At 43.4% G+C, this 21,561-nt stretch overlaps 1 protein-coding gene across 1 annotated transcript; it reads left to right on the top strand.

The window, feature by feature from the left end:
- Window positions 1–104: 104 nt before the first annotated feature.
- On the top strand, window positions 105–21,059 carry LOC311632276 (cytochrome P450 2C19-like). The gene is made up of 9 exons (XM_084903529.1): window positions 105–430; window positions 2,558–2,720; window positions 2,880–3,029; window positions 6,563–6,723; window positions 7,862–8,038; window positions 11,144–11,285; window positions 16,339–16,526; window positions 18,915–19,056; window positions 20,025–21,059. Exons 1-9 carry the CDS (start codon window positions 263–265, stop codon window positions 20,204–20,206), a joined length of 1,473 nt encoding a protein of 490 aa, XP_084759655.1. The 5' UTR covers window positions 105–262; the 3' UTR covers window positions 20,207–21,059.
- Window positions 21,060–21,561: the final 502 nt, after the last annotated feature.

The raw sequence follows: 21,561 nt of genomic DNA on the forward strand, positions 1-21,561 counted from the left end.
TTTAAAATCAAAATATTTACTTCGCTGGTTCTTAATCATGGGGCTGTTTAAGGACAAATAACAGCAGCTTGGCTTTACCCCAAACATATTGTACCAGAATCTCAGGGGTGGGGATTCGTAACGGAGCAACAGACCAAAGTCCCTCGGAGAGAGGAAGATTAAAGTAACTAGATCTCGCTGATTAACCGAAGAGGCGCATTCTGCGTAGCAGGGAGTGCTGAGTGTAAGCGCCCGGCAGACTCAGTAGGAAGAGCGCGCTACGATGGGCCCGGTCGCGCTCCTGGTGCTCTGTCTCTCCTGCTTGCTTCTCCTGTCGCTGTGGATACAGAGCTCTGGCAGGAGGAAACTTCCTCCTGGCCCTATGCCTCTCCCAATTATTGGGAACATACTCCAGCTAGATGTGAAGAACATCAGCAAATCCTTAAGCAATGTAAGTACGTTTTGTGTTCTTTTTTTAAAATAATATATTTTATTGATTTTTTTACAGAGAGGAAGGGAGAGGGATAGAAAGTTAGAAACATCGATGAGAGAGAAACATCGATCAGCTGCCTCCTGCACACCCCCTACTAGATATGTGCCCGCAACCAAGGTACATGCCCTCGACCGGAATCGAACCTGGGACCCTTGAGTCTGCAGGCTGATACTCTATCCATTGAGCCTAACCAGTTAGGGCTGTTTTGTTTTCTTTCAGCAGCTTGCAATGGGTAAGGAAATGAACACCGACTTCTAAATACAATAGAGTTATTAAAATATGTGTTGAAATAAAATCATTAAAGCATGTCATTGTAAAGCAAATAACTCCCCATAGAGTATTATTTTTGGTTTTTCATCCACAAGAACAGTGAAATAAAATACTAATGCATTTTATGAGTGAGGTACAGTAGGTCTCTGCAGGCTACAATCAAGAAATAAAGTAGCAAAAGGTGGAAGAGCTGCTGCCTTGTTTAGTTTCCCCATTATTTACAGTGATTATTAGCTGAAGATAAATGGTAAGGGAGATGTTTTTGATTAGAAATTTCATTCAAGAAGTCACTGGAAGGAGATTTGACTTTGGGTGTTGGGCACACAATGCAATATTCAGATGACGTACAGAATTGTATACCTAATTTTATTAACCAATGCCCAATAAATGTAATTTAAAAAGGAAGCCTTCTATAATAATAAAAGTGTAATATGCTCATTAGACCACACAGCCAAACAACCTGCTGGATGTCCTTCGGGCGACCTTCCGGACAAAGCCAGAGCTGTGAGGGCCGAGCCCCTTGCACGAATTTTGTGCACTGGGCCTCTAGTCTACTACATAAACACTGTGTTTTGTTCAGAATAGCTAGGCAAACTGTATTTCTCAAAGGAAGCAAATTATGCCTTGGGTCAAGGAAAAATCTGGGATGAGGAACAGTGTGAGTGAGAGAGAAGTTACTGGGGCCAGCTTGCTGGTAACAGGATCGTTTGGGCACAGTCAGCAGCTCTGTGGCTGCCTGTGGCCCGGACTGCTGAAGGTGGAAGAAACTGCTTGTCCATGAGATGCCGCATGTCCTGGCACTGTCCCCGTGGTGTTCCCCTCTTTCATAACACAGAGGATCGTGAACTGGGCTGGCCCTCAGAATCATCCAGGGAGAGCTGAAGTATAGGCTTCCAGTACTCATCACAGGGCTGCTGAATCAGAACTTTGGTGGCAAGGGCTCCCCAGGTGATCCAGAAGGAGCAGGTGGGATCGTTGGAGATTGACATATTGCTAAAGGATCCGAGGTTGCGTAAATAGAGGCTCAAATTTCAATCTGTACATAGTAGCGAGGGGATGCAGAAAAGGCACTGAAATTCCCTGACATGTTTCCTTATTGGGAAGTGGGGCAAATGAACCACTGACGATGCTGCTTTGAGGATTAATTGTAATACGAGTACAATTTACCCAGGCCATTGCCGGGCACATAAGTGGCAGCTATTAACAATCACCCTCATGTTTATGTATTAATTTCAGAGATATTCTAGGCCATGTCACAGAATCCTGTCTAATAAAGAAGGAATATGCAAATGTACCATCATGCCGTCACAAAGATGGCAGCACCCATAGTCACAAGATGGCGGCGCCCAGTCCCCTGAGCCCTGGCAGAGTTCCCCAGTCCTTTCAGCCCCTTGGGGTGGAAGGGTGGCAGGCACACAATATGGCCGGACCTGCCCTCAGCCCCCCAGCTTCCCAGGGCCAGCCTGAAGCGCAGGCAAGCTTTGGATGGCGGCTGCCCAACAGTCCTGTGTTGCCTGAGGCACAGTTAACCAGGGCTGGCCGAAGCTTGTGCTGCCGGCAGTGGCAGCAGCAGAGGTGTGATGGGGGCATCACCTTCCTCCGATCCCCAGGTTGCCTCCCACCCTTGTGGGCTCCCAGACTGTGAGAGGGGGCAGGCCAGGCTGAAGGACCACCCCTCCAGTGCATGAATTATTATGCACCAGGCCTCTAGTAAAAACATACAATAGGATGATAATATCATTCTGAATCAGGCACAATATATTGCCAAATAGTGACTTCTTTGGCTAACATTTGAATCTCCTTTCTACTTCCCAGCTCTCAAAAGCCTACGGCCCGGTGTTCACTGTGTACTTCGGCATGAAGCCCGCGGTGGTGCTGCACGGGTACGAGGCTGTGAAGGAAGCCCTGATCGACCGGGGCGAGGAGTTTTCTGGAAGAGGCAGCTTTCCAGTGGCTGAGAGAGCTAACAAAGGGTTTGGTAGGTGTGCATGTGGAACAGGCATGGGGAGGATGGAAAATAGGAATTTTAAGATCTCTTCAGAAAGCTTGGCCTATCGGTCGGTGTGAACGCCAAGTGTCAGAGCTTCCTCCTCCTTGTCCGGGACCTCCCTGCCAGTTTCCGTTTCCCTCCTTGCAGGAATCCTTTTCAGCAATGGGAAGAGATGGAAGGAGATCCGGCGCTTCTCCCTCATGACCCTGCGGAACCTGGGCATGGGGAAGAGGAACATCGAGGACCGCGTTCAAGAGGAAGCCCGCTGCCTGGTGGAGGAGTTGAGGAAAACCAATGGTGGGTGACCCTATAAACTCCGACCTTAACCGACGGGTCCCTTCTCGAATGGGGCCCCTGGAAACATTTCAGGGTGGTCAACTCCTTCCTAGGGGCAGTGGTGTCAGCTCTCCCGTGGAGGAGTGAGGGTCTGGAGCAGAGCGCCAGGGAGGTTTTGCATGTCCATGCTCATTGTGTGTGCACACCCATGATGGTGCACAGTGTGGATAGAAAGGATCATTCATTCCTATCCTCTCTGAACTTTGTTTTCAAATCTGAAATCACAAAGAACAGTTTTGAGTCATGTTTTGACAAAGTCAGGGAACAATGTTTTTGCTGTAGCATAAATGTGGGTCATTTATGCCAGAGCACTTCACCAGGTGATGCTTGTCAGGTGGACGTGCTGGGAATGACCTCAGCCCATTCTTATGGAGCACGTCACAAGTAGCAGGTGCTTGCATTTCATTGGCCTATGTATGTATGGTCAGCCTCACAGACATCTCTAAGAGTGCCTTTCAGGGCCCAGTCCCATAGTTCAGGCCAATAATGATGCCATCTATGGTATTAATCGCTAAGGCATGTCTTAGTACAATTCCCATCACTTATGATTTCTCTGTAGAGACAGCCCTATTTTAAACATACTGGCATTCATTACTTTTTGTTACTGTATTGATTTATGTATTTTGAATACATGCTACATTAAAATTCTTCAAAATACAAAAAAATGCCAAGTTATAAAATGTTTTATTTAACTAGATTTAAACCATTATCAAGTACAACTTATCCTGTCTTCTCTAAGTAGAATTTGCTCTGTTTTCAGTTTGCTAAACTTTGCCCCAATTTTGTTGGACTTTGGTAACAGGTACGTGGCAATTATTTGCCTTCCACAGCTGGTGTAATGATCCGAAAAGTGCTTTATCAAAATGACAAGGATTTTTGGTTTGGTTTACTAATTACCCTGTTTTATTTATTTTTTTAAATATATATATTTGTATTGATTTCAGAGAGGAAGGGAGAGAGAGAGAGAGAAGCATCCTATATAATAAAAGCCTAATATGCTAAATGTCCAGTCGGCTGTTCAACCAATCAAAGCATAACATGCTAATGATATGCTAAGGCCACTCAACCATTTGCTATGACATGCACTGACCACCAGGGGGAAGATGCCACAATCTGTAGATTAACTTGCTGCTGGGGTCTGGCCCATTGGGACTGAGCTAGCTGGGCCGGACATGCCCTAGAGCACTCCCGTGGTCCCTCCATGGCTGATCAACCTTCCTCATTTCTCACAGTGGGGTCCCTTGGCCCTAGCTAGGTGGCTCGGTTGATTAGAATATTGTCCTATACACCAAAAGGTTGCAGGTTTGGTCCCCAGTTGGGGGAGCCTACAGGCAGCAACTGATCAATGTTTTTCTCTCACATCAATGTTTCTCTCTCTCTTTCTCTTCCTTCCTCTCTCTCTAAAATTCAGTAAAAGCATATCCTCAGATGAGAATTAAAAAGGGGGGAGTGGGGGGGAAATGTGTTTTTTAAAGCTCAGAGCCCTGGAACATATTTTTTAAATCCTCACCCGAGGATATTTTCCATTGATTTTTTTTTTTCTTGTTTTGAGAGAGTGGAAAGGAGGGGGAGAGACAGAGAGAAAAAAACATTGTTGACTGGTTGCCTTCGTTAGGGTTCCTGACCTAAGCAAACTGCAACTGAGGTACCTGCCCTTGACTAGAATTGAACCCAGGACCCTTCAGTCTGTGGGCCTACTCTCTAACCATTGAACCAAATGTCTTAGAACATTTAACAGAGTCTGGCCTAGAAGCCACTAACTAGATATTTCCTTTTATCCTATGCCCTGCTATTTCCTCCCCATATTAAACAAAAATTTATAGTATAAAGCAGCGGTCGTCAATCTTTCAGACCTCACAGACCACCAGTTGGCGACTGCTGGTATAAAGCACATAACACGAGATCTGCCCTCTTAACAAGGTATTAAGCATACAGTACAGTATCGGGCAGCTCACTCCTCAGTAGGGTTCAAGCTCCACAGGGGAGTGTGCCACCCAAGAAAGATGGCACCTGCAGTATTAGAGAATGACTCAGAACTGGGTTCCTGGTGGCTCTCTCCCCAGAGCCACAAACCCAGTCTCTCCTCATAGAACTATGGTCCACACCACCCTCCCTCTGCCAGAGCCCAGGGTTAGTGGCTGTGAATGAGATTTTGTGTATTGGCCCTTTAAAAGGGCAACTGTGTCTCTAGCACAGTGTTTTTCAACCTTTTTTGGGCAAAGGCACACTTGTTTCATGAAAAAAATCACGAGGCACACCACCATTAGAAAATGTTAAAAAATTTAACTCTGTGCCTATATTGACTATATATAAAGTAATTCTCTTGAATAGGAATCAAATAAACACAAAGAAAGTATTTTATAATTACTTTATTATGAAATATTAAGTAAACAAAATAGTGAAAAATTATAAAATTCTTGTCTTGTCTGCACCTACGGCACACCAGGCAACATCTCGCGGCACACTAGTGTGCCGCGGAACAGCGGTTGAAAAACGCTGCTCTAGCAGACTTGCATCTCCCCCGGGTGGACAAAATCCCTGCTAATTTTTACAGCCAGCTCTTGTGCTCTGGGCTGGGTAGCCTGGCTTGGAGTGGAGACCCCACAGTTCTCAGGGGGAATCTTTGCAGTTGAAATCTCTCTTCAGAATCTCAGCTACCAGCCCTTTTCATGTCTCTACTCTCCCTACCAGTCTCAATGTGGCTTCTTCTGTAAATCCTTGGTTATAAGACTTCTCTTCAGCCAGTCTTCAGTTGGTTATTCAGGTAGATGGCTCTATATTTTAGTTGTAATTCCAGTTTGGTCCTTGGAGGATGTGAGTGTACCATCTACCTACTCTGCCACTATCTTGGATCCTCCAGAAGGGGAAATTTTTTAAAAATATGTGTTTATTGATTTTAGAGAGAGAAGAAGATGGGGGAGAGAGAGAGAGAGAGAGAGAAACATTAATGAGACCTCAAACCAGTGACTTCATGATACTTGGGACAATGCTCAATCCACTGAGCCACACTGGCCAAGTGGGAGGGAAATTCTTTTAAATATTGAAATAAAAATTTAAAAGAACTCCATTTTGTTTCACTTATGTGGGATTTATGTTTGAAATAAAAAAAAATTCTCATTTCATTTTTGAGACAAAAAGAATCCATTTTATAATTATTGTTTACTTGTATTAGCTTTTCTTGATATACAACAAGGATGCTTCTTTACACTTCTTTACCCATTGTCTTTATTTGTATTTGGGTACAAATAAAGACAATGGGTAAAAATTGAGTATTTTTTCAGAAAACCATTCTTTAGGTAGGTTGAAAAAATATACTCAGGTTAAGCTAAAAGTAATGCATTGATTTTATGCATGTTGAATATTTTGCTGTTAGGAAATTTGTAGGTAAGATAATTGCTTTATAGTTCCTAAATTACCTTTGCCTGTTATTTCATAACCAAAGTGTTCCATATGTATATTCTAATGGTGTTTTAAAATTGTTTCTGATTCTTTAGCCTCACCCTGTGATCCCACTTTTATCCTGGGCTGTGCTCCCTGCAATGTGATCTGCTCCATTATCTTCCAGAAACGCTTTGAATATAGAGATAATTTTTTCCTAAACATAATGGAAAGGTTTAATGAAAATGTCAAGATTCTGAGCTCTCCGTGGATTCAGGTGAGGCCAAGATTGTTTTTTCCGAGGAAATCTGCCTAAAAGATAATGATGTGGTCTTAAAGAAGTCACTAGTAACTGCTCTGTGCAGTTACTTTATATATAAAACTAGAGGCCTGATGTATGAAATTTGTGCACAGCAGGGGGAGGTGTCCCCTCAGCCCAGCCTGCACCCTCACCAATCCCAGACCCCTCAGGTGATGTCCAACTGCCGGTTTAGGCCCAATCCGCAGGACATCCATCTCACAATCCAGGACCACTGGCTCCTAACTGCTCACCTGCCTGCCTGCCTAATCGCAGCTAACTGCCCCCTCCACTGCTGGCTTGGTCACCCCCAACTTCCCCCCCCCCCCGCTGCAGCTATAGTTGCCCCCAAATACCTACCCCCACTGGCCTGGTCACCCCTTAGTGCCGCCCCCCATCGGCCTGGTTGCCCCTCCCTGCCCCCCTGCTGATCTAGTTGCCCCCAACTACCCCTCCTGCTGGCCTGGTCGCCCCACGCAGCCTGCTGCTTGGCCATTTGGTCGCCCCTCACTAACCTCCCTGCTAGCCTGGTTGCCCCACATAGTCTGTTCCATTGTCCATTCAATTGTTTCAGATGCAATGGTCACTTAGCCTTTTATACATACAGATGCTGAGTTGTATTTCATGGTATCACCAGGACCCTCCCAGTTCTAAGATACTGATTCATCGGAGGCTACTAGACAGAAAAAGAAACAGCAAGGATGCGTTTTGTGCCCTGTATCAGATTGCCCAAACTCCCTTCCCCTCTGTTGTCATCTACAAAATGTGCATCATAGTATTTCATGCCATCCCAGATTTCAGTATTTCCAGATTTCAGGGAAGAATTGATGTAAAAAAACAAAACAAAACCGAGAGAACTGATAGGCACCTGTTTTTACACTCTAAGCATGATGTATGTGCATGGAACTGATTATCATCTTTGCTCCCTCAAATACTGATTATCAACTTTCTCCCTCAAATATACCCATCAGTGCAGAAAGTTACATATTTGTAAAATAGAATTCCCCCTCAAAACAGAGACCATATTTACAGTACAGTTTCTGACTAGGGCTTAGCATAGGGTATATGTCTTCATTAAGTGTTTTTTTATTGGATACACTATCCTTTTCTCTTCTAGATCTACAACCTTTATCCTGCACTCCTGAACTATTTCCCAGGGAGTCAAGACAATGTATTAAAAAATATTGCTTTTGTAAGAGATTATGTTATAGAGCAAACAAAGGAACATAAAGCATCCCTGGACATTCACAATCCTCGAGACCTTATTGATTATTTCCTGATCAAAATGGAGCAGGTAAAATGTCACCAAGCACTCAAGTTATTTGATTGCTTGTGCATCGTGTGGTTTACTGAATACTTTTTGTATTTATCAGAGATATTTCAATGCTCAGGCAAGTAATTCTGAAAAACATCTTAAGGAAATATACTGTGTATGAATCTACATCAAGCAATATGGAAGCTATACTATCAGGTTGTTAAATGAACAGTGAATTGTTAAATAAGTGGACTACATTAATCCTGTTTGTTAGGTACTAATAATGTACCTGAGGAGAGACAGAACGGTGCCTGAGGTGAAACAGAAACAATTACAAACAAATTAGAAAATACAGAACAGCATGCCATGATGTGAACATGGACGTGACCTGGCCAACAGTGTGTAAGAGAATGGAAAAGCATGGCCTTACCTTGCTGGGCTTCCTGCACATCCAGTGTTGGAAGTAAATCTTAACATATTTATAGTGAAGGACAGAGGAGAGGATTTCAGAAGGGAAGGGTGAATGATGTATATAGAGGTGTAGAGGTTGTGGTGAGAAACAGGTGAATGGAAGAGACAAGCCTTAATTGAGTGTAAAATAAATGAATTGGCATAGGAATGGAGTTGGAAGTTGGTGTCAGTAGGCATGAATCCTGCACCATTTGTTGAAAAGACTATTTTTCGCACGTGAGTTGCCTTGGCACCCTCGTCAAATATCAATTGACTGGCTTTTTTTTTTTTTTTTTTTTTTTTTTTTCTTTTCCCTGTGGGGGCTGCCGGGTAGAGAGGAGCGTGGCCCTCTCCTCTCTCCGCCATGGCGTGTGCTCGTCCCCTGATATCCGTGTATCTGGAAAGGGGTCTGGCAAAAATGTCACTTAGCCTGCTGTGTTCAAGGCTCCCATTCGACCAGATATTGTGAACTTTGTTCACACCAACTTGTGCAAAAACAATAGACAGCCCTATGCTCTCAGTGAATTGGCAGGTCATCAAACCAGTGCTGAGTCCTGGGGTACTGGCAGAGCTGTGGCTCGAATTCCCAGAGTCCGAGGTGGTGGAACTTCTGGCCAGGGTGCTTTTGGAAATATGTGCCAGCAACCAGGGAAAGGAAAGTCTATTGCATGAATCTTCGTGCAAAGGGCCTCTAGTCAGTAATAACCCTAAATGTAAATGGATTAAATATTCCAATCAAAAGGCTTATGGTAGCTGAATGGATAAAAAAAACTGTGACCCAGCTATATGTTATCTACAAGAGACCCAACTCAGAACAAAAGACACACACAGAATGAGAATGAAGGGCTGGAAAAAAATTTTCCATGCAAATGGAAAAGAAAAAAAACTGGAGTAGCAATACTCATATCTGACAAAATAGACTTTAAAATGAAGGCCATCACAAGAGACAGCAAAGGTTATTACACAATACTAAAGGGATTGATCCAACAAGAGGATATAAGTGTGGTAAACATATATGCACCCAATATAGGAGCACCCAAATATATTAGAAAAATACTTCTAGAGCAGTGTTTCCCAAACTTTTGACATATGTGTACCCCTTCTATAATTTCGTAACGCTGAGTACCCCTCGTACTCATAAGAACGTAGAATTAGGCGCAGCTAAGCACGGTGCAGTGCATATCCCCACCAAACTCCGGTGCAACGCGTACCCCCACCAGACTCTTCCCGTACCCCTGGGGGTACGCGTACCACACTTTGGGAAACACTGTTCTAGAGGACTTTGAGAGATAAACAACAATACAGTCATAGTAAGGGACTTTAACACCCCTCTGACTTCACTGGACAGATCTTCCAGTTAAAAACAAGGAAACAGTGACTCCAAAAGATACACCGGATCAAATGGATTTAGCTGGCATTTTATAGAACCGCAAAGCTGCAGAATATACATTCTTCTCAAGTGCACGTGGATCATTCACAAAGACAGACCACATGTTAGGACACAGAACAAGTCTTTACAAGTTCAAGGGGATTGAAATCATATTAAGGATCTTCTCAAACCACAGTGGAATGAAATTTGAAATCAACTATTGTAAAAACACCCAAAAACATTCAAACACATGGAGGCTAAATAGCATGTTACTAAATAATGAATGGGTTACCAACAAGATCAAAAAAGAAATAAAAAAAGCTTACTGGAAAGAAATGAAAATGAACACACAACAACCCCACACTTCTGGGACACAGCAAAAGCAGTCCTGAGAGGAAAGTTCATAGCAATACAGGCCTACCTCAAAAGACAAGGAAAATTAACAAATAACTATTTTACCCTACAACTTAAAAATAAATTTTGTATATATATATATATATATATATATATATATATATATATATATATATATGTATATATGTATATATATATATCTATATCAATGAAACCAAGAGCTGGTTTTTTTTTTAAAGGATAAACATCCCAAAATCAATGGCTTTTTTTTTATAGACCAACAACGAATTCTCAGAAAGAGAAACTAAACAAACAATCCCATTTACCATTGCAACAAAGAAATTAAGATACTTAGGAATAAACTTAACCAAGAAGGCAAAGAATCTGTACTCAGAAAACTTTATCTGTTATCTATTGATGGACATTTGTGTTGTGTCTGCCTTTGGCTCTTATGAGTAATGATGCTATAAAATGTGTAGACAAGTTTCTTCATGGACCTCTTTTCATTTTTGTTGGGTACATTCCTAAGAGAGGAGTTGATGAGACATGTGGTAATTTTATGTCTAACATTTGAGGAATAGCCAAGCTTTTCCATGATGACTGCAGCCTTTACATTCCCACCAGCAGTGCATGAGGGTTCCCATTTTATGATAGCTGTCAATACTTACTTTCTAATTTTTGTAATGACTAAAGCTGTTCTAGTTACTATGAAGTATCCTGTGGCTTTGATTTACATTTCCTTGATGACCAGTGATAGTGAATATGTTTTCCTGTGCCGTTACCCGTTTCTAATCTTCGGATAAATGTCATTCAATTCCTTATCTTTGTTGTTGAGCTGTTTTGTTTTGTTTTCTAAAATTGCATCTTGCAGTTTGTATGTTGGCTTAACTTTATAACAAATGGAATTATTTTGGATTAACTGGAACTCTGGCAAATGAGTTTGTCAAATAATTTCATCAAACTATTCCTAGGAAAAGCACAACCCGCACGGGGAGTTTACTATTGACAACTTGACAATCACTGTGTCTGACTTCTTTGGAGCCGGGACAGAGACGACGAGCACCACACTGAGATACGCGCTCCTGCTCCTGCTCAAGCACCCGGAGGTGCTAGGTACGCCCAGCGCGGTGGGAAGGGTGAATTTCGGGAGAGACGTTGGAAAGTCATGGCAAGGACATTCCACCTTGTTTCTCTTAGAGAAGTGTCATTATTTTTTTAAAAAAATATATATTATTGATTTTGTACAGAGAGAAAGGGAGAGAGATACAGAGTTAGAAACATCGATGAGAGAGAGTCATCGATCAGCTGCCTCATGCACACCCCCTACTGGGGATATGCCCGCAACCAAGGTACATGCCCTTGACCAGAATCCAACCCGGGACCCTTCAGTCCCCAAGCCGACGCTCTATCCATTGAGCCAAACCGGTCCCGGCGAGAAGTGTCATTATTAAAATGCCTTCTAACCGGCTTCGTTTCTCCAAGTGTAAAGAAGGGACAACAATGGGACTGGGATGTCTTTCTAAAATACAGCTGAGGGCCGGGAGGAGTGCAGACACTGTGGGCAGTAGCCAAAGCCATAAAGCACGGTCTGGATTTCCTGGGAGGCTGTGAGTGGCAGGCACTGGGACTGCAGTGTGTTTTTATTATGAAAAGGCCACTCACTTTGTAAACAGTGGGTAGCTTCCTGCAGAGATCTCGCCTCGTTCTAGTGGAAACTGAAGCATAAGTGAAGATCTGAGAGGCTTAGTGAGGCTGCCTGAGATCATTTCCAGTCTAGAAAGTGTCCTAAAAGTTGAGATTCACAAGAAATGTGGTACTATTCAGGCTTAAGGTATTGCATAAAGGAATTCTGTTATTTCAGAAGTTTGTTTCCAGAAAGGAGCTGATTGCCAAAAGATCTTTTACAAAGCACTTTATGTTAGAAATATATCTTTTTTTAAAAACCCTCACCCGAGGATATTTTTCCTTTGATTTTTAGAGAGAGTGGAAGCGAGAGGAAAAGAGAGAGAGAAATATGGATGTGTGAGAAATTCATCAGGTGGTTGCCTCCTGCACTAGCCCTGACCACAGTGTAGGCCAGGGAGGAGCCAGCAACCGAGGAACATGCCCTTGACTGAAATCAAACCTGGGACCCTTCGGCCCATAGGCCAATGCTCTATCCACTGAGCCAAACTGGCTAGGACAGAAATATACCTTTATAGAGTTACGGTTATGCATAGCAGTTTAGAAACATACATTATTTTTTCCTGAGTTAAAATCCCACTAAAATGGTTACAACCTATTGCAAATGAGAATTAGTCTTCTAAAGCTGGATAAGAGGAGGTCAGGAAATAGCCAACAAATTTCTGAAATGCAGAGAGCATATAGAGGGAAGATAATGAACTCAGTAGAGAGGATGAAATTGTAACCTCAGTGTCAGAAGAGGAAGTTCCATGAGGAGGAAAAGTTATTTGTGATTTTTAGGATACATTTCCAGAAGTGGGATCGCTAGGTCAAAAGGCAGTTCCATTGTTAATTTTTGAGGAGCCTCTATACTGTTTTCCACGGTGGCTGCACCAGTCTGCATTCCCACTAGCAGTGCACAAGGGTTCCCTTTTCTCCCCATCCTTGCCAACGCTTGTTTATTTGCCAACACTTGTTGTTAATTTGTTGACGCTAGCCCTTCCGACAGGTGTGAGCTGACACCTGGTTTCAATTTACAGCCCTCTGATTAGTGATGCTGAGCAGTTTTCCAAGTCTCTTGGTCATCTGTATGTCCTCTTTGGAGACGTGTGTATCAGGTCCTTGGGTGCAATAAGCCAGCCAGTGAAAGACAAATACCATATGATCTCACTTATATGTGGAATCTAATGAACAAAATAAACTGACTAACAAAATAAAAACAGAGGCATGGATACGTGGAGCAGACCGGCAGCTGGCAGAGGGGAGGAGTTTGGTTAGGCTGGGTGACAAAGGTGAAGGGATTACCGTATTTTCCGGCGAATAAGACGAGTTTTGAAAGGAAAAAAAGTCAACCGGGCTTTTTCAGTGGTCTGAATTCAGGTCTCAGCAGAGGGAACAGAGAAAAGAGGACGGATAGAAAGCACCTCACTTGGAAATCTAGGATGGCACTATACCACAACCCTAGCAGGCTTTTTACTAGAACACAGTGTAGCTTCGGGTACGGAACATGTATAATTTGCATGCATAAAAAGCCTGCTTGGATTGGCCAGAGTCAGAGAGGCGGATTTAAGAGATGAAAGGAGAGGAGGAAGAGAGAAACATCAGTGATGAGAGAGAATCATTGATCGGCTGCCTCCTGCAAGCCCCACCCTGGGAGCTGAGCCCGCAACCCAGGTATACGCTATGACTGGGAATCAAACCGTGACCTCCTGGTTCATAGGCTGATGCTCAACCACTGAGCCACACTGGCTGGGTGTATAAGTTTGGTATTTAGAAGTACCACTGTCAAAGAAGATAGAAGCAGGAACAGGCTGGAAAAGGTAGCTCTCCCTGCCCAAGTCCCTTTGACAACACCTTTTACCTGCTAACTGTTTTCCCTCAATACCATGAGGGAGGTTTACTTTCTAGAGAAATGAGAGGGAAAGAGTGAGGTGTAGGGCTGAAAAGAAACGTTAGGTAAGAATCTATTTCTTGAATTCAGAGACTCTTAGGTTCTTTCCCCATCCAACTCCCTGAAATTCAGCAGCCAGATTTTTAAAAAAAACTCCAGAGAGTGAACAGGCCTGGAGGAAAGACCTCCATAGTTGCCATGCAGATAGAAAATCCCCTTGACGCGTATATCAGAGTGAGTGAAATAAAAGCATCCAAGACACGGGGTCAGAACACCAGGATTAAAAAAAAAAATCACAAAAACTTCCAGAGAGCTGCATCATGCAATCCGTGTGTAAGGACTGGGATTCAGAACACCATCAGAATTCTCAAGAGTATATTCTCAGACCTGTACGTCTGACAAAAACTTTACACCCCACTGCTTTTCTTCCCCTTTTTTCATCCAAATGTCCGTTTTCATGTCAGAGGAAGTCATAGGCGCAAGGAATCGGAAAGGCTCAAAGGAGAAGGAGATTGTCGGGGAGCTTGCTAGATGCCAGGTCTAGGAAGTATCAGGCGGATAAAGCAGGTGTGAGGGGAGACACCGAGAAAAAAGGAAATGACCGATTACCAGAGGTTTCCTAATAACGGGGAAATTGTTATTAGCAGTTGGAAACCTCTGCCTCAGTATCTAGAAATAACTCTGAATCCATCATGCCCTCGGCGGTCCCGGGTCCGACTCTTGCTTCAGCAATGTTTGGACGGAACAGACCCCACAGACCCCGGACTCCCCTTCTTCCAGCCTCCGACCGCCTTCCAGCGTCTTAGCCAGGCACCCCCTTCAGAACCCCCTTCAGAACCACCTCCGGGACCAGCCAGCACTTTTTTCTACCATTAACTCCTATTGCCGGACAGCCATGAGCTCCCAAGGCCGTCAGAACTATCCCGCCGAGGGCGAGGCTGCCGCCGGCCGCCCGGCCTGCACCTGCAGGCGCCCACCTACCTCTCTCCGGGCCCGGCCACTGCTCCCACGAGATGGTGGAGAAGAAGCTCTTAAAGTTGCAAATCCAGAGCACCCTCTCCAGGACGGGCTGAGCCTCCCCAGGACGAGGGGGTAACACTCAGGGCGCCATGGAGGCCGCCCGGGCCTTGGAGAGGAACTGACCAGGCCCTTTGGGAGCTGCAGGCCCTGGTTCTACCCACGCAGCCCCTCAGCTCGTGACTTACTTCCGGGAGAACCACTTCCGGGCGAAGAGTGAAGAGGTGAAACGCATCAAGAAGATGGGAGACACCTGGCTCACCTCCGCAGCTGGCCGACCTCCCAGACCCCCGGGCCGGGCTGGTAGGCCAGTGTCTCTTAGAAAGGCTCACCCTCCACACGACCAGGAGCCTAGAGCCCTGAGGCACTGAGGGGCCCTCTGCATCCCCTGTTGTCTGGCTTTTACCAGAGCCTCTCCCCAAACTGCTAGCCCTTCTTTTAACCACCCTGAGGCCCTCTCCCATGCACTGGACCAAATGAAACAATAAAGCTTTTGTAGCAAAAAGAAAGAGAGGGAGAAAGAGAGAGGGGGTAGAGAGAGAGAGGAAGAGAAAAAGGAAAGAAAAAAAGAACTTTAAATCAAGATATAGAAAATTATGAATTGAATGAAAGAATCATGGTTTAGTCCAGTGTTTCCCAAACTTCTCTCATGATGAGAATCACCTGGTGGAGTTGTTAAAACACAGATTCCTGAATCCCAACTAAGAAGTGCTAAACTAGAATTTTTGGGAACATATAGGTAAAATTGTATACTTAACTAGTGCTCTAAGACAGATTTTATATACAGAGCACTAAGTTAGGTATACAATTTTACCTATATGTTCTCAAAAATTCTAGTTTAGCACTTCTTAGTTGGGATTCAGGAATCTGTGTTTTAACAACTCCACCAGGTGATTCTCATCATGAGAGAAGTTTGGGAAACACTGGTTTAGTCCAAGAAAGTACCAAAAATGAAACATCGTGTTAGTCGTCTTACCAGAGAGGATATACTGCATAGTCAGAATGGTATTGAAATGTGATCTAATTACATCGGGGAAAACAGGATAAAGGGAACTGAGCGCGTGTTTGTGTGTGTTTTGTATGAGGTGGGGATGGAGAAGTATAATAAATTCTCACCTTCCATACCAGGAGATCAGATATTGTCTAAAAATGGGCAAGTAAAAAATAGAAATCATTATTTGTTTATTTGAAATAAACTTTTATTGATTTCAGAGAGAAAGGGAGAGGGAAAGAGAGCTAGAAATACACAAAACATACAAATACACAAAACGTATATTATCATTTAACTTTTCAACCCACATATTATTTTGATATAAAATTGTTTGATTTCCTATTTTTCTTTGTATAGGGATTGTAATTTCTTGACCATTTCTGTTTATATCATCAGGTATGCTTATATAGGGTTGATGTATCTTAAGTCTAACTTGTAGGAGAGCTGTATGTGTCTACATGGCAATTATTTCTCTATGTCTGGGTGTATTTCTGGGCATATAACTGATGTTTATAATAACATCCAAACACCCTAGTGCTGCATGTATCTCTGAATCAGTATGTGAACAAGGTATGCATTGTCCTGTTTTCCATCTCTCTTATCAGCTAAAGTCCAGGAAGAGATTGACCGCGTGATCGGCAGAGAGCGGAGCCCCTGCATGCAGGACCGGAGCCACATGCCCTACACGGATGCCATGGTGCACGAGGTCCAGAGATACATGAACCTCCTCCCCACCAACCTGCCCCATGCGGTGACCTGTGATGTTAAATTCAGAAACTACCTCATCCCCAAGGTAAGCTGTGCTTCACCCACCCTGACCTCAGGGGTCCTGAAGGTCCCATTTCACGGTATGGTGTTCATTTTCCACCAACAAGATGAGAGATGGCAGGAACCACACTTGTGGCTGCTTGAGGGACTCAAGTGTTTCCAGTTGAGACTATCGACCTGTAAAACAGGTTCTGGCATCTGGCAGTGTAGATCTTGCAAATCTGTCCTACTTCTTTAATACTGTTTGGTTAATCTTAGTTGCTTACATTTCTAAACTAATGCTAGTATCAGTTTGTCAATTTGCCAAAACAATCTGCTGGGACTTTTACCAGGGTGTCATTAGATCAGTTTGTAAAGTCTTAGCATCATGACACATTGAATTTTTCAATTAATAGGTGTGGTATACACTCCCAATTGGAAGGGGGCTTTCTTTAATTTCTTTTTCTTTTTTTTTTTAAATATGCTTTTATTGATTTCAGAGAATAAGGAAGAGGGAGAGATAGAAATATCAATGATGAGAGAGGACCATTGATTGGCTGCCTCCAGCACACCCCACACTGGGGATCATGCTCAGTGGGTGGAGCATGTCCAATACACCAAAAGGTTATAGATTCAATTCCCAATCAGGGCATATACCAAGGTTGCAAATCTGATCCCGGTGTGAGCAAGCATGGGAGGCAACTAATTATTCACCCAACAGTTTTCATGTTAATTGAAACTTGACTAGATTAATAATTCTAAAATTGTTGTAAAATGATGACTTTTTTTTCCTCTAATTTTAACATTCTGTGTTTGTAGGCTAGGATTAATCTGTAATTAAATCTCCTTTGTATATTTTTATTTAAAAATTGTTAAGTTAGAGTTGGCATACAATGTTATATTAGTTTCAGGTGTATAACATAGTGACTCAGTATTTTGTTGTTGTTGTTGTTAACCCTCACTCAAGGATATTTTTCCATTGATTTTTAGAGAGAGTGGAAGGGAGAGGAAGAGAGAAACATCAATGTGAAGGAGACACAGTGATTTGTTGCCTTCCACATGTGCCCTGACCTGGGCCAGGCATTGAGCCTGCATCATGCTCTTGATTAAAATCAAACCCAGGACCCTTGAGTTTGCGGGCTAATGCTCTATCCACTGAGCCAAACCAGCTAGAACTCAACATTTATTTTTGAATTTTATTTTTCAACTAGAGGCCTGGTGCATGAAATTCGTGCACTGGGGGTTGGGGGGAGTCCCTTAGCCCAGCCTGTGCCCTCTCCTTCTTCTCTCTGGCAACCATCAGTTTGTTCTTTGCTTCTATGTTTTTAAAACAAGACAAAACAATCAACATGGCAATAAGACTAATAGTTTTACAAACAATCCACATGGCAATGATAAGACTAATATTTGTATTTATTGTCATTACTACAGAAAATATTATTTTGATTAGATCAGATGTCTGTTTATAAAAGCCCTATGAACAGATAACTTCAGACATTTCAAGTTCCAACTTCTGTTTTTTTAAACCTTCCCTTTTAAACCATAATCTACCTATGAGATGAGTGAAAGTTGAAGTCATAAAATAAAGTAGGTGTGGAGACATACAGCAGTGTCCAAACGTGGTGATGAGCAGAATGGATTCAGAAGGCCTGCCACCCTAGGACCCATGTGCTCAGTACTTCAGATGCTATTGGGATTCACTTTAGCAACATCCTTGTCACTGGTCTTACACTGCCATTGTTTATTACTTGTTCTCTCTGGCTCACAATGCCACCGTCCTTCTTAGGACCTAGGATTCCTCATCTATAGATCATAAAATTGGACAAAGGACTTGCAATCTTTCTTCCAGCTCCACAACTTTTCTTTTCAAATTTCATATATATATATATATATATATATATATATATATATATATATATATATATATATTATTGATTTTTTTACCGAGAGGAAGAGAGAGGGATAGAGAGTTAGAAACATCGATGAGAGAGAAACATCCATCAGCTGCCTCTTGCATATTCCCTACTGGGGATGTGCCCGCAACCAAGGTACATTCCCTTGACCAGAATTGAACCTGGGACCTTTCAGTCCACAGGCCAATGCTCTATCCACTGAGCCAAACCAGTTTTGGCTTTTTCAAATTTTAATAGCCAGCAGTTAGTCTTTTTTAAATATATATGTGTAAATATATTGTTATTGATTTCCAAGAGGAAGGGAAAGGGAGAGATAGAAACATCAATGGTGAGAGAGAATCATTGATTGGCTGCCTTCTGCATGCCCTCACTGGGGATTGAGCATGCAACCCAGGCATGTGCCCTTGACTAAATCGAACCCAGGACCTTTCAGTCCACAGGCCCAAGCTCTATTAACTGAGCCAAACCAGCTAGGGCTCCACAACTTCTTCATAACTCACTTTACCTTCTGTTCTTTCTAGGGCACGACCGTTATAACATCTCTGACTTCTGTGCTGCGAGATGACAAAGAATTCCCCAACCCAGAGAAATTTGATCCTGGCCACTTCCTGGATGAGGCAGGCAACTTCAAGAAAAGTGACTACTTTATGGCTTTCTCAGCAGGTAATACAAATTTATTTTCTTCTCTTTTTTTCAAAATGTTTTTTAATTGATTTTTTTAAGAGAGGAAGGAAGGAGAGATGGAAACAGCAATGAGAGGGAAATATTGATGGGCTGCCTCCTGCATGACCCCTAATGAGGGTTGAGACTGCAACCAGGATTGTGCTCTGACCAGAAATCGAACCGGCGACCTCTTGGTGCATGGGATGATGCTCAACCAACTGAGCCACACTGACTAGGCTACAAATTTATTGTCGTTGGTACTTCAGAGGGCGGGATATTTTTTGGGAATCAGTTGGAACTTATGTACCCCTCACCCTGGGACTGGTAGAACTGCTCTTTGTCCATGGCCAGAAGCACCTCTCCCCAGGCCCACACACTTTCTCTCCTCATGGCCCACTCTTGTTATTAGGCCAGATCACCAGGGTTTTGGAGAGTGGACTTGGTTCTTCCAAGTTCAGAAGTGAAATCTGAGCTTAGTACTGAAAATATGAGAAGTGCATGCATCCCAGCCAAAAAGAACAATGTGGTACAAAACCAGAACTTCAGGGTGTGTTGGAGATTGATGAAGAGTAAGTATACGTGGAGCAAGAACAAAGGCTATGAGAATGTGAAGAACGACCATGAAACATCAGGCTACAAACAGAAAGTACAACCAATGTATACGTGCTTTTAGAAAGACTGATAGAAACCTGGAAGAGAAGTTATAAAGTGAGAACACTTAATGAGATACTTGATATAGTGCTGAGTCTCAATAAATATTTGTTGAAAGAATACCTGGTAGGATAAGATATTGGGTGGACAGGATATATGTCCATCCTTTGTCCATCTGTGTATCCAATCATTCTGCCATCCATCCATCTATCCATCCATCCATCCAACCATCCAATAATTTCTGCACATTCTCTTTCTGACATCCAGAAAAATCAGTGTTCAAGGATTATCTACTCTCTGTGTGTGTTATTTTTCAGGAAAACGGATGTGTGCAGGAGAGGGCCTGGCCCGCATGGAGCTGTTTTTATTCCTGACCGCCATCTTACAGAATTTTACCTTGAAAGCTGTGGTCGATGTAAAGGACCTTGACATCACCCCGGTTATGAATGGGTTTGCTTCTGTGCCGCCTCCTTACCAGCTCTGCTTCATTCCTGTGTGAGGAGGCACAGACCTTCCGTCAGCAACTCCCTCTCACCTGGGGCATCACTCATCTCTTTCCCTCTCCCTCCCTTTCCTGGGGGTCTCTTCTCTGACCTCTCCACTCCTCATCTCCCCCTTCACTCAGGGTCCAGGAATAGCCAGCCTCCATGAAAGGAGAATTTCCTGAGTCTCACTGGGACACAGATCTGCTCTTCTCCATACTCGGAAACATGTGTTGGCCACACATATGCTAATACGATGCTGAGTGGTACTGGATAGCCAATGTGAATAGAGCAGCTGATTACTCTGTGCCAGGGCAGGGCCATTTCTCCTCTGCATGTTCTCAATAAAAAGCATCATTTGCTGAGCCCGTTCTCAGACTTTCCTTCCTTCGTGCATAAGCCAGGTGAAAAAGTGGAAGAAAGTTGCCCTAGCTGGTTTGGCTCAGTGGATAAAGCAACGGTCTGCGGACTGAAGGGTACTGGGTTCGATTCCAGGCTCTGGTCGGTGCATGTGCAGGAGGCACCAATTGACGTATTTCTCTCCTCTGTCTTTCCCTCTCTCTTCCACTCTCTCAATGAAAAACATCCTCGAGGATTAAAAAAAAGAAAGGAAGTAACACAAAGAGGCCTGCTGGTCCTCCTAAGGAGAAGCACAGAGAAAAGCTCTCTGTGTGGCTGTGTGTAACTACCTGAGGTGTTGGATTTAAAAGATAAAAACTGCGTTCAGGAGCAGTTTCAGCGTGTAGAGAAATACGGGATCGGGATCAGTCATTGCGAGGAATTAAATACAAAGAAAGCCATAGAAACCTAAAAATAAAAATTAGAACAGAAATAAAAAAAAAACTTAAACAGGAAATCAATAGAGAAAAATTTTTTTTTTTTAAAAAAACCATTTTTGGAAGTTCAGTAGAATTGATAAACCCATATAGCCAGTGCCCCCTGAAGAGAGAGAAGACACAGATTACTGTCGTCCAAGTGAGAGGGAGGGCCGCTGCTTTGATGCCGTGGACATTAAAAGGATCCTAAAGGAATATTCTGAACAACCCTATGCCCACAAACTTAATCACCTAAGTAAAGCAGGCCATTTCCCTCAGCACAGTCAGAGCCGACAGAGAGAGGAACAGCAGCAGGTCCTTCGAGATCACGGGAATCTGGGGGCCTGGGATCAACCTGGGAGCTCTTACCCCGAACCTTCCAGGGAACAGGGGCAGCTCTGAGTGGAGAAGGGAAAGGCCTGTCGAGGTGCAGCTCCTGTGAGGAATCCCCTCTGCATGCCCCCCTCCAGGGCACCTACACCGCTGGGCGAGGCCTCGCGGCTGCCCGGACCCCACAAGCTATTATTATTGTTTTAAAATATATTTTCATTGATTTC

This window comes from Pipistrellus hanaki (genome assembly GCF_964339955.1).
Source record: "Pipistrellus hanaki genome assembly, chromosome: 14".
Taxonomy (NCBI): Eukaryota; Metazoa; Chordata; class Mammalia; order Chiroptera; family Vespertilionidae; genus Pipistrellus; species Pipistrellus hanaki.

Coding starts and splice junctions, on each gene's coding strand:
- LOC311632276 (XM_084903529.1), top strand. CDS start 263: ATGGGCCCGGTCGCGCTCCTGGTGCTCTGTCTCTCCTGCTTGCTTCTC. Junction 431..2,557: donor TCAGCAAATCCTTAAGCAAT/GTAAGTACGTTT, acceptor TCTACTTCCCAG/CTCTCAAAAGCCTACGGCCC. Junction 6,724..7,861: donor TGAGCTCTCCGTGGATTCAG/GTGAGGCCAAGA, acceptor TTTCTCTTCTAG/ATCTACAACCTTTATCCTGC.